At 43.7% G+C, this 13830-nt stretch overlaps 1 protein-coding gene across 2 annotated transcripts in view; it reads right to left on the reverse strand.

Moving 5' to 3' along the window:
• Window positions 1-13830, reverse strand: part of LOC121284107 (cohesin subunit SA-2-like) — a 127825-nt gene that overhangs the window by 93075 nt on the left and 20920 nt on the right. For both annotated transcript variants that reach the window (XM_041199201.1, XM_041199199.1), the window contains exons 2-3: window positions 3722-3906; window positions 1032-1104 (exon numbers count right to left, since the gene is read on the reverse strand). In XM_041199201.1, the coding sequence (XP_041055135.1) occupies window positions 1032-1104; window positions 3722-3765 (117 nt within the window). In that variant the 5' untranslated portion in view covers window positions 3766-3906. The remainder of the gene's footprint in view (window positions 1-1031; window positions 1105-3721; window positions 3907-13830) is intronic.

The raw sequence follows: 13830 nt of genomic DNA on the forward strand, positions 1-13830 counted from the left end.
GGTGTTTCAGTATTCTAATAGAAGTCTGAGCTCTCAGCCAAGAATACATAATGAGTTGTGACTGAAAGACCAGAAATCCATTAGTCTGTTGAAACACCTGAGCCTTAGAGAAAACATTGCTTGATTGACAACTCTGGCTTTCTGATCTCTGCTGCAAATTGCACAATGTTTATTTACACAAAGTTAAGAGGTTTCAAGTGCTTGTAGTTTCTGCTATTGATACTTTAAATGGTCTGAATGATTGACACTTCTATTGTCCTGCAGTAAAAGGACTTTTTTTTTTAAACACAGTGGAAAGGAATGAATGACTGTTTTTGTAAAGCTTTTTTTTTAAACACATTCTATTGTCATTTTAGGGTTCATTGGTCCCATACAGTGTATAGTGGGTCAATGGGCATGGATGTGCTACAGCTTGGCATGGGGGCATGAGGGGCCATGGGAACTTGGTGGAGGGGCATAACTTGGCATGGGGAGCATGAGGGCCCATGGGAGGATGGGTGGAGGGCGTAGTTTGGCATAGGGTGCATGAGCGGCCATGGGAGTAGATGGAGGAACATAGCTTAGTATAGTGCGCATGATGGGCCATGGGGGGTGGGTGAAGGGGCATAGCTTGGCACTGGGAGCATGAAGAGGTCCTTCTGATCTTACCTTTCAAAAGGCTCCCTCAGGCAGACTATGGTTCACATCTCCTCTGATGTGCCATGAACCACAACTCTTTAAAAAGCTGCCCCATCTTCATGAAAATTGCAGCTGAGTAGAACATGGCAATGAAACCAGCCAGGTTGGGACTGCAGGGTGCTGGCTCGCAGCCTGAACCAGCCCGCACCCTTAAAAGGCCCGGGTGAAAATTGGAAAGCCCAGGAATGGGGTCAGGAATCCCAGAACCGGGACCCGCCCGCCATTTTTAAAAGGCTCCCGAGTCATCCCAACCTGGTGAAAATCCAGGCCTTGGAGCTACTCTCAAGGTTGTGATACCCCAGCTTCAAATCTTGCACCTTCCTTGCTGCCAGGAGAGGAAATCTGCTACTTACCAACAAGGAGCCTTCACTTCCCCGTCTCTGATTCTCCAGATCATTGTCAGGTTCAGAGTGGCTCTCGCTCTCTCTGTAACAAACATGAAGCACATCAATGGAGTTAGTGGTGTAAGGTGATTAATTTCCATTGATCTATAGCTGGTGTTCTGAGATTTTTACCAATATTTTGGGGATTGCATTTCGTGATTACAACCAAATGTGGGTTACGTAGCGGGGAGCCAGAGATCTAGCCAGTATTATATAACGGCTGACAGTGCTCATAATCAGAGGTCATGGTGGCTGAATTAGCCAAATTCAGTTTTCATGATATGGGATTTAAACCAGAACTCTGGGGATTATATTTCTCAGTTACTTTCGGGAAGGGCAAAAGGGAAAAGTATTCAACACAACCAACACTCAGGCCAGGATTTTCTTTGATATTTTGGTTTAAATCAGCCAGGATATTGGCAGAAACAGAGGAAAATCAAGCTGCAAATCCCACATCCGTTTCCTGTTCCTACCTTAATTTCCCAATGGCAGGGTAATTACGGAATATGATTGCTTCCCATCCTTGTATGGGTGGGTTGAGAGGAAAACACAGCCTCCACTTTCACCATCAAGCGATCTCAGGTCTTATGTAGGGTAGTCAGGCATAGAGTAAAGCTTTCCAACAATGTGTTTTAGCAACAAACCTCAGCACAGCGCAATTTACTCCACCGATGTGACATGGTTCCATTTTATCCATCAACAATTCTTTGGCCATTTTTGTTCTTTATTCATTCACAGGATGTAAGCATAGCTGGCAAGGCCAGCATTTGTTGTCCATCTGTAACTGTGCCTGAACTGAGTGGCTTGCTAGGCCATTTCAGAGGGCAGTTAAGAGTCAACCACATTGCTGTGGATCTGGAGTCACATGTAGGCCGGTAAGGATGGCAGATTTCCTTCCCTGAAGGAAGGGCATTACTGAACCAGATGGGTTTTTACGACCATCGATGATAATTGTCATGGTCACCACTACTGGGTCTAGCTTCAAATTGAGTTCAAACTCCCCCAGCTGCCACAGTGGGATTTGAACCCATGTCTGCAGAGCATTAACCTGGGCCTCTAGTTTACCAGTCCAGTGACATTACCACCATGTCACCATCTCCCCCGCTCTCTGAATAACACTGTCAACTTAGTGCGGCTGCTGACACAAGCCTAGAGCATTACTGCATCAGCAATTCCCCCTGCAGAATGGCCCTAAAGTTACTCTGAGGGATATCAGCCAATTAGAAAGTGGAATTTCTGATGAATGAGTCTGCAGTTGAGTCTTAGCATAGCACAGCGTGCTTTCAAATCCAATGAGATAGATTCTAGTCTTCACTCTGCTTGGACAGGGCAGATGAAAATCTACTGAAGTGTCTTTATAACCTTGCTACAATTGTTGGCCAGAGGAAAACTTCCCAACCCATTTACAATGTTGCTACACACAGCAAACGGAAGGGTTCTTCACTTAGGTGGCGACCTCACTGAAATTCATGCCTGAAGAATGATGACTTGGCAGGGTACCTAAGGATCACTGTGGCCAATGCAATGATGGGCTAGGGGCCAGGTTTTCCCAATTCCCATCGGGACAGACAGTGGCCTGCATGCTGTTCTGCTCCCCCATTGCCGACTCTGACTTTCCTGAGGATGGAGGGAGGATGAGGGTGAACAGGAAAGTGAAATCACCCGTCTCATTAATTGGGTGTGTTGAGGTCATGAGGGAGCTCATTAAGAGCTCGCCTTCTAACCTCCCGAGATTTCTTCATGGGAGTGGGCGGCCAATAGGAGCTCCATGAAGCTGACCAGCTCCAGCCTGGTGGGAACAGGGGGCGGCAGCGCTGATACAGTTTCATTTCACGGAAAAAAAACGGCAAGCTTGGACAAAAAAAACTACTGAACAGGAATGAAATTTTAATAATCAACCATCAATTATCCCAGGTCCCAGCTCGATACGTACACTGGACATTTTGAAGATGAAGATTCTCTCATTCTTTTTTAAGACCACACACAGACAGTAGCCATAGCAATGGCCAATTCGGGCTGGGATGTGGCCCACTTCCCTGGCGTCCATTCCTGACCCCATCCCCTGTCACTAATTGGGCAGCTTGACCTGCCTCTAGGCAGGCTGGCAACAGAGGCAGAACCACAAGCTGGGATCGGTCCCGCCTCCTGATTCCCACCCCAAACGATGTCCACCTATTCATAATCACTGAGCAAAAAAAAAAAATCTGGTCCAGTATCCTAACATAGGATGCTACTGAAGAGGGGGTGCCAATCAGCAAGAAAGATTGGAGAGAAAGCATAATATCGTGAAAACTCATTACAATAATTAAAGCTACAGCATATGCAGCATCTGCTGGAGCGAGAGCTGCCAGCTCCAATTGGCCGTGGTCCTAGAGATTTCATCACATGATCTTCTGCCTCCAACTGCCCCACCCCATCGTTTTATATTTTTATAACTAATGAACGAACGCTTTCCATGAAAAAAGAATACACAATTTCTTAAAGCGCCTTGAATTTATCTCATGGGACGCTTGGCAACCCGAGCTGAAATGCCAGTTCGTCAAGGTGGCCAACCTGGCAACTTTTAGAAGCAGGTTGTTCTGCCATTGACTCTGCTCCCCTACCCTCCCGCCCAGCCACCCACCTGAAATAAATCGCTCCTCAGCTAAGTGGACCCTTACTTTTGGAGGGAGATCCTGCTGGACAACTCTGGTTCCGCTATCATCACTGCTCCGTGCTCAGAAATCCAGCCACGTTTCTAACAAAATGGCCTCCTTAGATTGGTAGCCGTGGCGTCCATCTGCTGCACCTTCCTAGTCCCGGCCCAGGAACATCTCTCTGCCTGGTGTCACATTTTGTTGCGGAGCTGCAGGAATAAAAATAGAGCAAACTAATGTGTTAATTAAATAAGCTAGGATGCAGCACACTGCTCCACACAAAAAAAAGAAAGGTTTGCATTTATATAGCGCTTTTCACGATCACCAGATGACTCAAAGCGTTTTACAGCCAATGAAGAGCTTTTTAAAGTGTGGTCACAGTTATAGTGTAGAAAACGCGACAGCTAATTTGTGCTCAGCAAACTCCCACAAACAGTAATGTGATAATGACCAGATCATCTGTTTTTTTGTGATGTGGATTGAGGGAAAAATATTGGTCAGGACACCAGGGATAACTCCCTTGCTCTTCTTCGAAATGGTGACATGGGATCACTTACATCCACCTGAGCAGCCGGACGGAGCCTCAGTTTAACATCTCATCTGAAAGATGACATCCCCAACAGTGCAGTGCTCCCTCAGTACTGCACTGGAATACACTAGACAGTAGTCTGAATTTCATACTTCTCCTTATTTGGAGACCAACGTTAAGGGTGCAATGTACAGTTCAAACAGCCAAACATCTTTTGAACCAGGACAATAAAAGAGAAAGTTTCAAGGAACTGGATGCTAGAATCAAAGCGGCAGGAACGAAGGAAGGCTGAAGGGCCAATCAGGAGATGAACAGAAAAACTCCTAGAACGAGGGTAGCAGGAAGGGAGAACACCTCTACAAGCAAGGTGGCAAGGTGGGAACCACTTCACCGGGTGATTCCTCAGGAAGCAGAGAGGCAATGAGACATATCCTGAGGGGAAGAGGCGAGCACCTTGGCGAGTGAGGGGCAGTGGGCTGGGTGCCTAAGGGAAAATGGCACAAGGGGCAGTGAAGGCATTTTCTAGTTTTGCAAAAGAATGAGACTGGATGTGCTGTTCCTATTAGCTGATTGTTTAAGGACTAGAGGGCACAGATTTGAGACTTTGGGCACGAGATACTGAAGGAATGTGAGGAAGAACATTTTTTACATAGCGAATGGCGATGACCTGAAATTTTCTGCCCACAAGGGTAGTGGAAGCAGAGACAAGCAATGATTTCAAAAGGTAATTGAGAGAAATTAACTTCCAAAGCTACGAAGATTGGGCAGGGAGAATGGAACTGACTGGGTTGCTCGGTCTAGGGAGTCAGCATGGACCTGATATGCCGAATGGCCTCCTTCTCTGCCTTTATGAATCTATGATGTGTAACGGGGCTATGTGATGGGAGAGTTACCTGCAGTGCAGCACTTTACTGCAGCTCATAAAGATACATAACATGAGAGGGGAAAAAAATAGATGATAAACGACCAACCTATATTATCTTCAGCACTATCACAAATGGGTTTATGAGGTAGGTAGCCATCTTCCTGCTTATTTCCTGAATGAGTCAAGCTTTAATATTTTCACAAGACTGCAGGCCCACAGTTTATTGTAGCATTTTTTCACCTGATAATTTCTTCCAATTCAAGATTTCCAAAGGCCAGATTCTCACTTACACACAGAGCGAGAGAGGTGCCTATATGCAGCTAATGCATATGTATCCCTGCAAGAGGAACTATACATACATCAGTTACACACAGACAGCTGTCACCAGAGGAGTGCAGAACATTTTCTCTTAAAAATTCAGGCAATGTGGTTACAATCACAGGAATTAGAGAGTGAAAAATGCTACAATAAAGGGAGAGGTATTGTGCATATGAAATGGTATGTTGATAAATGAACCAAACGAAATAGAGCCTTCTTCTGAGGAGATGTAATCTCGAACCGCACTTTTAGTGATTTGTAGCTCAGCACTTTTTAACATTTCTTCCAACTGTGAAATAAAAGCAGATACTTAGCGAAACATTGTACAGCAAGGCCCACTAGGATCAACTCTCAGACCATCGAAAACAGAAGCAGCATCGTTGGGAATGCGCAGCAGCTTTTGAAAGAGAAAAGTAGGTTAGCATTTAGCATGCCTTTTTAAGTTTGACATTATAGGAGCATGGGAACAGCAGCAGGCCACTCAGCCCCTCAAGTCTGTTCTGACGTTGAATTAGATCTTTATGGAAGGGAGAGTCTTGCTACAACAGAACCCCTTGATTTGTTCTACTGCTGATCTCCCATGATGTTGCTCACAGTTAGCCTGTTGAACATTTGCTGGGGGCAATTTTAAAGTCTGCTGATAGGTGCTTTACATGATTGGCAAAAGTTAAACCTAGTCCTGGTCCTTTAAAGTTCATTTCTCCGGATACTCCCTGTGGGAAAGTGGCGGAAATAGGAATATCCTGAGGTCAACTGGAGATGAATAATTGTTGCTATTAGAAGTCGGTGTAGATTGGCAGCTGCTTCATCATTCTACTTGGCAAAGGCACTGGACTATCTCAGGGTCAGAAAATCAAAAGGAAGTTACTGTGTTTCCCTCCTTTCATATATATTTTAAAGATTGCATGGTGTTCCCATGCATCTGTTGCCCTTGCCCTTCTAAGTGGTAGAGATCATGGGTTTGGAAGGTGCTGTCGAAGAATGTTTAGCGAGTCCGAGTTGCCGCAGTGCATTTTGTAGGAGGTACATACACACAGCAGCCATGGGGCAGGAATTTATGTCCCGCAAGCAAGTACACGCCCGACCCAATCGGGAATAGAATGGTGCGCGATGACATCGGGCGAGCGTCCCAACCTCATCGCGCACTCGTGTGATATTTCGGATGGCAGGCACGCGCGAGAGTCGGCACTGCACTCAACGACAATTAAGAAGCCTATTAAGGCCGTTAAACTAGCAATTAATTTGTATTTTTCACTGCCTGTCAAACCTTGAGGTTGGCGGGCGGGCGAGTAGGCCAGGCGGCCTTTGCATTTTTTAGGAAACCTCATCCATGGGTGGGATGAGGTTTCCAACAGTAATGTTTTAAAAAAATTAAAATTTTCAATATGTCTCTGTTCATGTGACTGATTTACACATGGGGACATATTTCCCTCATTTTTAAAATCTTTATTTTTCATTGTAAAATTCCTCAGCTCCCTGAGGCAGCTCTGCGCCTTCAGGGAGCTTTCAATGTACGCTCCCCCTGCGCATGCGCAGACTTTAGCACTCACGCTCCTCATGCCCCCACCCCGGCAGCGCTGAGGGCCTTAGCGCACCGTTAATTGGCCAGCCAGTGTGAAGTCGCGGTTGGGGCCCAATTGCGGGCGGCGCTCCGTTTCATGGCCACTCCCGGGCCCACCCACCGCGCTTGTCCGATGAAGGGAAAATTCTGCCCATGGAGTTGGAGGGAATGAAAATTTAACATGGTTTCAACTATCCAGTGATGCTTTTAATGCTCCTATGAAGCACCTGGGGTCTTTTCCTTACATTAAAGGCACTACATAAATATAAGTTGTTATTCCTGTAGACCTTCGATAGAAGTACAAGTGTGGATATTAGTTAAAGAGATCATTAAACTCAACCACGGTGTTCCTACAGACAGGTTAGAAGACAACCAGGACAGAATGAAGAACAAACAGCCAAGCCTGGAAGAGGCCATTGTGAAGACTCTCATCACAAGGCATCTTTGGAGCTATATTAGACACAGGGCCATATTCACAGAACAGCTTGTAGAATGCTAATACTCACATCTAACGCAAAACAGCACCTCATATGGAACAGATTCCATCTAATTTTACCTATAAAGGAACACAAAAGGATTCAACACAACAAAAGGCTTTCTCAATGAGTTACACCATGACCCATGTGAATGTCAGAAACCTTCAAGGGGATTCACTGAAAAATTCTTTGCACAAAAAAGGCCAAAGTGGTACCATAGAAAATGAATTAGAGGTTACGTTATTTCTTTTCACGTGATTTTTGCAAAAGAAAATGTTGATCAGCTTTTTCCCCCTTTGCCGCATGTCCATGTGATTTTACTGACACCATGAGGTTCCAACTAGAGAAAGTAACATGGTTTTGGTTCGATTTGAGGGTCTAATTCCAATCTCACATCACTAGTAGGAATGTATTGGATGGAAAATCGCTGGCTGTGCACCCTTAAGTATATTAAGAACAGGTAGCAAGGGGTTATGGAATCAGCCCTTTTAATTCTGTGGTTTTCAATCCAAAAAAAATGCACATGATTTAAAATATCTGAACTAATTGTGTTTAAGCATCAAAGGGCCCGAGCAAAATTGAAGTCAATGGGAATCAGGGGAAAAACTCTGCACTGGTTGGAGTCATAGCTAGCACAAAGGAAGATGGATTTGGTTGTTGGAGGTCAATCATCTCAGTCCCAAGATATCATTGCAGGAGTTCCTCGGGGTAGGTTCCAAGGCCCAATCATCTTCAGCTGCTTCATCAATGACCTTCCTTCCATCATAAGGTCAGAATAGGGGATGTTTGCTAATGATTGCACAATGTTCATGACTCCACAGATACTGAAACAGTTCATGTCCAAATGCAGCAAGACCTGGACAATATCCAGGTCTAGGCTGACAAGTGGTAAGTAACATTCACGCCACACAAGTGCCAGGCAATGACCATCTCCAACAAGAGAGAATCCAACCATCACCCCTAGACATTTCGTCATATTACCATTGCTGAATCCGTCACTATCAACATCCTGGGGGTTACCAATGACCAAGAACTAACTGGACCAGCCACATAAATTCTGTGGCTACAAAAGCAGGTCAGAAGCTGGGAATTCTGCATTAAGTGACTCACTTCCTGACTCCCCAAAGCCTGTCCATCATCTACAAAGCACAAGTCAGGAGTGCGATGCAATACTCTCTACTTGCCTGGGTGAGTGCAGCTCCAACAATACTCAAGAGGCTCAAAACCCATCCAGGGCAAAAGCTGCCTATTTGATTGGTGCCCCATCCACAATCTTAAACATTCACTCCCTCCACCACTGACACACAGTGGCAGCAGTGAGTACCATCTACAAGATGCAGTGTAGCAACTCACCAAAGCTCCTTCAACAACATCTTTCTAACCCACGACCTATATACCTAGAAGGACAAGGGCAACAGATGCATGGGAACACCACTACCTAAAAGTTCTCTAGTTCACACACCATCCTGTTAGGAAATAGAGATAGTTTAAGTGCATTATGTTTATATTTCTAGTTATTAGGAATGAGTTTTAGCTTTAAAATTGATCTTGATTTGTATTTTTGTATCTGTTAAGAAAAGGTCAAATTGAGTTTTAGTTTCACTTTAAAAAGGTTGCTGCATTTCTAATGAGGTTTTTATGACTGTTGCAGCTAAAGTAAGCAAACAAGAGCAGAAGAATTGGGCTATTGCCTAGAAACAGGGGTCCAGAGAGGCAGGTTCCTCCCACAGACACGCACACAGAAGAAGAGAAACTGCAGTTTGATCTTGGAAGCTGTTTGAGTTCAGTTGGTTTTGAAAGTAGCTGCCAGAAAGAGACTGGAGAAAAAGGGACAGATAGCCAGCCCTTGCCAAAGAAAACACCCCAAAATCCAGGGGAGTGAAAAAGGGGAATGTCCCAAGTAGACCTTCTAGTCAAAAGAAGGACAGAAACCTGGAAAAGGCCCTGTTAAGTGAAGTTAAGAGTGAGGGGCAAAGAAACAGGCTCCGAGCTTCATACTTAAAGAGACAAAAGCTGCAGAAAGCAGATTTAAAGTGAGAACAGCTTACAAGAGGCAAAATCATCCAAAGAGACAATTGAATGTCTATAACTCTTTGCTATGGGCACGTGAAGCAGTGGTACTGTTGATGGCTGAGTCAGTGAGAGAGAGTGTGTGGAAGACAGCTTGAATGCATGTGGTGAACCAGGGAAGAGGAACATCAAGAGGAGAGTTCGAAACCCTGAAGTTGAACCCTTGCGGAAAACATCTGAGAGAAAGCATCAGTTTTGCAGAAGATTCCAAGGCTAGGTCTTGGAGAGTGAAGATTGGAAACCCTCATGTAAAACTCAGCGAAGTGAGACTGGTTGGCTCACGGTTTGACAAGCAGCTGGGGGGAGTTGAGGAGAGATCCATAGCATCTGGTTAAGATGGCATCTGTCACTTGGTTTCAGGATGTGGTGTGTCTGACCATAGGGTGCCTATTGGTACATGGACTGCATACTTACTGTGGACATTAGAGTATAAGATAGCTTTTGTAACTTGTGTTATCATTACAAATCTCTATATATCTGTAAAGATATATTTGTGGGTGAAGGAGTATCGTAATATAGTTCATCTTTTCTTGTTTAATAAATGTTTTACTCTTTTGTTAAAAGTTCATCAGCTGACTCCTGTGACTCTGTTCAGTAGCTACTCTCCACGCATCTAAACAAATAAATAAAAGTTAGGATCTATCAAGCTGGATTCCACGTTGGGACCAGGCTTGTCCAGGGGTAACCTTAGCTGGGGTCACAACAATCCTGACTTAGAACTATATCAGCATTCCTTCACTGTCACAAAAACTTGAAACTCCCTCCCTAACAGAACTGTGGGTGTACCTACACCACGTGGACTGCAGCGGTTCAAGAAGGCAGCTCAACACCATTTGAATTAGGGATGGGCAATAAATGCTGACCTGCCCAGCAATACCCACATCCTGTGAAAGAATAAATTAAAAAAACATTTCTCCCTTCCTCCTCACCTAAAGACATCAGTTCAATGCTGGAGTTAAAACTCCAGGCCAAACAAACACCCCAGTACCTTGTTCAAGTGATTATTCATTGAATGGCAGAAGGTCACTTGGGCTATTCCAGCATGTGGAACATAGCATCCTTATGTTCTTGCCCAGCATCTATGCATGTGTGTTGCATGTGTGCTCTCCAGTAGAAGACAGAAATCTAGAGAGGGAACACTGAGTTATTTTCGCCTCTCCTAAACCCTTGGGAATATAGGCAAATTATAGCTGTCAAGCCAAGCTATGGCGTCATAGTAATACAGAAGGAGGCCATTTGGCCCATGGAGTCCATGCGGGCTCAGTAAATACTACAGCAATCCAGTTAATCCCATTCCCCCACTCTACCCCGTAGCCTTGCAAGTTTATTTCCCTCAAATGCCCCCCAATTTCCTTTTGAAATCATTGATCATCTCCAACCACTTCCACAACCAATGAGCAGAAAGTAGCACTTCAAAAATATATCAAAATGTTTCCAAGCCAATTTAAAAAGGTATTAAAAATATAGATACATGTGGATGAAAAATGGATGTAGGTGAAAACGCAGATGAAAATCAGCAGATACAGGATAAGAAAAGTTTAAATGTATTAAGGCAAAAAATAAGGCCAATTAAATGTTAAATTATAAGGTTTCTTCAATGAATCTTGACATCAGTAATGCAGTAATAAAGTTCAGGAGCTGTTTGGTTATTTTAATTACACAAATATCTTCAAATGTCACCTTAAGGAGTTACTTGTGCTTGGACATTTCAAGAACTCGCAACAAAATCCTTTGTAGGAAAAATATTAAATTGTTTTTTTTAATCTCCTGTTCTCTTGCAAGACATGTTTTAGTCATCATTCTTTGCAACCAACTGAAATTATCAATCATTTCTGTAACTATTTTCTGTAAATCAAAAATAAATTAATTATGTAATAGCTTGAACCACTGTGAACAGAATGATAAATCAAAGACTGAATGCTAGGGTCTGAGTTCTCCCGTTGTTAAGTTCACTGATAAGTCTCGGCAAAACTGTGGAGTGAAGCTGAAAGAAAAAAAATCTACTAACATTTCCCTAGAAACCATTAATTCAGGAACTGAGACTATTTTCATTCCATAGTCAGGCAACAGCATGATCCAGAAAGCAACAAAGATAGATCAACATAGGTCAGTATGTCCTTGCTCATCTATTACACAAAATCTCTCTCTACTGCTCCTAATGGTACAAGGTGTGAAGGAAGATCCTGCAGAAGATCCACCAAAAGGGAAATAATGAGAAAAATATATACCTTGAAAATTGCATAGATTGATGGTGTCATCAATGCCAAGCTGCAGAATCCCAAATGGTCAGGGAGAGCACCACCTTTTGTTTTTGTACAGGGAGAGGGAAGGGGCCAATTATTACCCTCCTCAGACTTGGGCCAGCAAAACAAAGCGGTCGCTGTGATTGTTGGACATTTGACATGTTATTGAAGCTGAACGTGAAAATCATTTCAACCCACTAGATCCAGATATTGGGGCAATATCCCTCAGAGTGACTAATGATATCATAGCAATTCAGATGACGTTCCTGATGCTAAACTGTCATTTCTTTTGCCAGTTTTGAAGAAGAGTCTCACCCAGAATCTTCTTCAGATGCTGCCTGCTTTCTGACTTTATTTCTAATTTCCATTGTTCGTGGTCTACCTTCCTTATCCCCTGCAACTTGTTCTTGCCTAATTTCTCCTTTTCACTTCAGAAGGTGATGACTTATGCAGTGTGGTTGTTTTATCCATTCATGGGAGGTGAGCATTGCTAACAAGGCCAGCGTTTATTGTCCATCCCTAATTGCCCTTGAGAAGGTGGTGGTGAACTACCGTCTTGAATGCCTGCAGTCCATTTGGATTTTAGTTTCTCTGTAGAGGTTTTGATACAACGGAGTGGCTTTGCAAAGCCGTTTCAAAGGGCAGTTAAGAGTCAGCCACATTGCTGTGGGTCTGGAGTCACCTAGAGGCCAGGCCCAGTAAGGACAGCAGATTTCCTTCTGGGATTTTACCAACAGTCTGGTAGTTTAATGGTCACCATTAGTGATACTAGCTTTTTAATTCCAAATTTATTTAATTAACTGCATCTCAAAATCCCTAGCAGCTATGTTAGGATTTGAACTCACGTCTCCAGGTTAAGTAACATAACTACAATGCTGCCATACTACTGATAACAAAATAATGGCTTATGACCATGCTCTGCTGATTAATTACTCTGTAATTTTTAAAAATTCATTTACAGGATGTGGGCTTCACTGGCTAGGCCAGCATTTATTGCCCATCCCTAGTTGCTCTTGAGAAGATGGTGGTGAGCTGCCTTCTTAAACCACTGCAGTCCATGTGGTTTAGGTACGCCCACAGTGCCGTTAGGGAGGGCGTTCCAGGATTTTGACCCAGCGACAGTGACGGAACGGTGATATCAGGGTGGTGGGTGGCTTGGAGGGTAACTTCCAGGTGGTGGTGTTCCCATGTGTCCAGCTGGAAGTCGGAGTGGGTTTAGAAGCTGCTGTCGATTAACAACTCACAATTATCAATTGTTTTGTGAAGATCTGACTGCGAGGTTGTCTGCGCCATCATAAAGTGTTCTAGCCAAAAATCAAAGTGGAATTCAAAATATAACTGCCACCAGTCAAATCGACGGTGTGCCACAACGGGAGTGCATAAAAGGCCATGACCTCAATCTGAGACTCGTAGTAGCAGTATTCTCTATACCTTATACTGTAAATTGGGCATTGCAACTTAATTCCGTTTTCAGTCTCTTTTTATTCCAACATTAATGTTATATTGTTATATTATGCATATAGAGTTTGGAACTAAGCGTTATGCGAATGTATATCCGGGGTGCCACATTCACTGCTGCACTGCAGTCTGGTGTCAAGCAACAATGTATCTGGCGCGGCACATGGTGAAATGTGTGAAATAGATTTGAAGAAAGCTCCAGCATTTTGTGTCTAAAAGTGTGATTATTTCGAACTTCTGGGAACAACAAGATACAACAATTAATGCCATAAAAGACATTAGCCAATGTGTACAAATAATGAGTGGCGACATTCAAATTTGTTATCGAGAAATGTTTGCGTTGGGGAATTTGGATGGAATATATATATCGATATCCAGCTTTAAATAAGCACCAATTGCTCCCTTACCAAACTTTAGTGAAGATTGGTATTGTGTGAACTACTGTCAGTGTACCCAGGGGATAATCTAATGATGTACACGTACATGGCTGAGAAAGTCCCATCATGCCATGCCTCTTGGAGGAGGGTAATTCCACTGGGAATTTAAACGATTTTGATTTCCAGTGAGCGGTGCAAATTGCTACATTGCCCGGAAAGCTAATAAGGTTTCAACT

The sequence above is a fragment of the Carcharodon carcharias genome, chromosome 11 (genome assembly GCF_017639515.1).
Source record: "Carcharodon carcharias isolate sCarCar2 chromosome 11, sCarCar2.pri, whole genome shotgun sequence".
In the NCBI taxonomy this organism is placed as follows: domain Eukaryota; kingdom Metazoa; phylum Chordata; class Chondrichthyes; order Lamniformes; family Lamnidae; genus Carcharodon; species Carcharodon carcharias.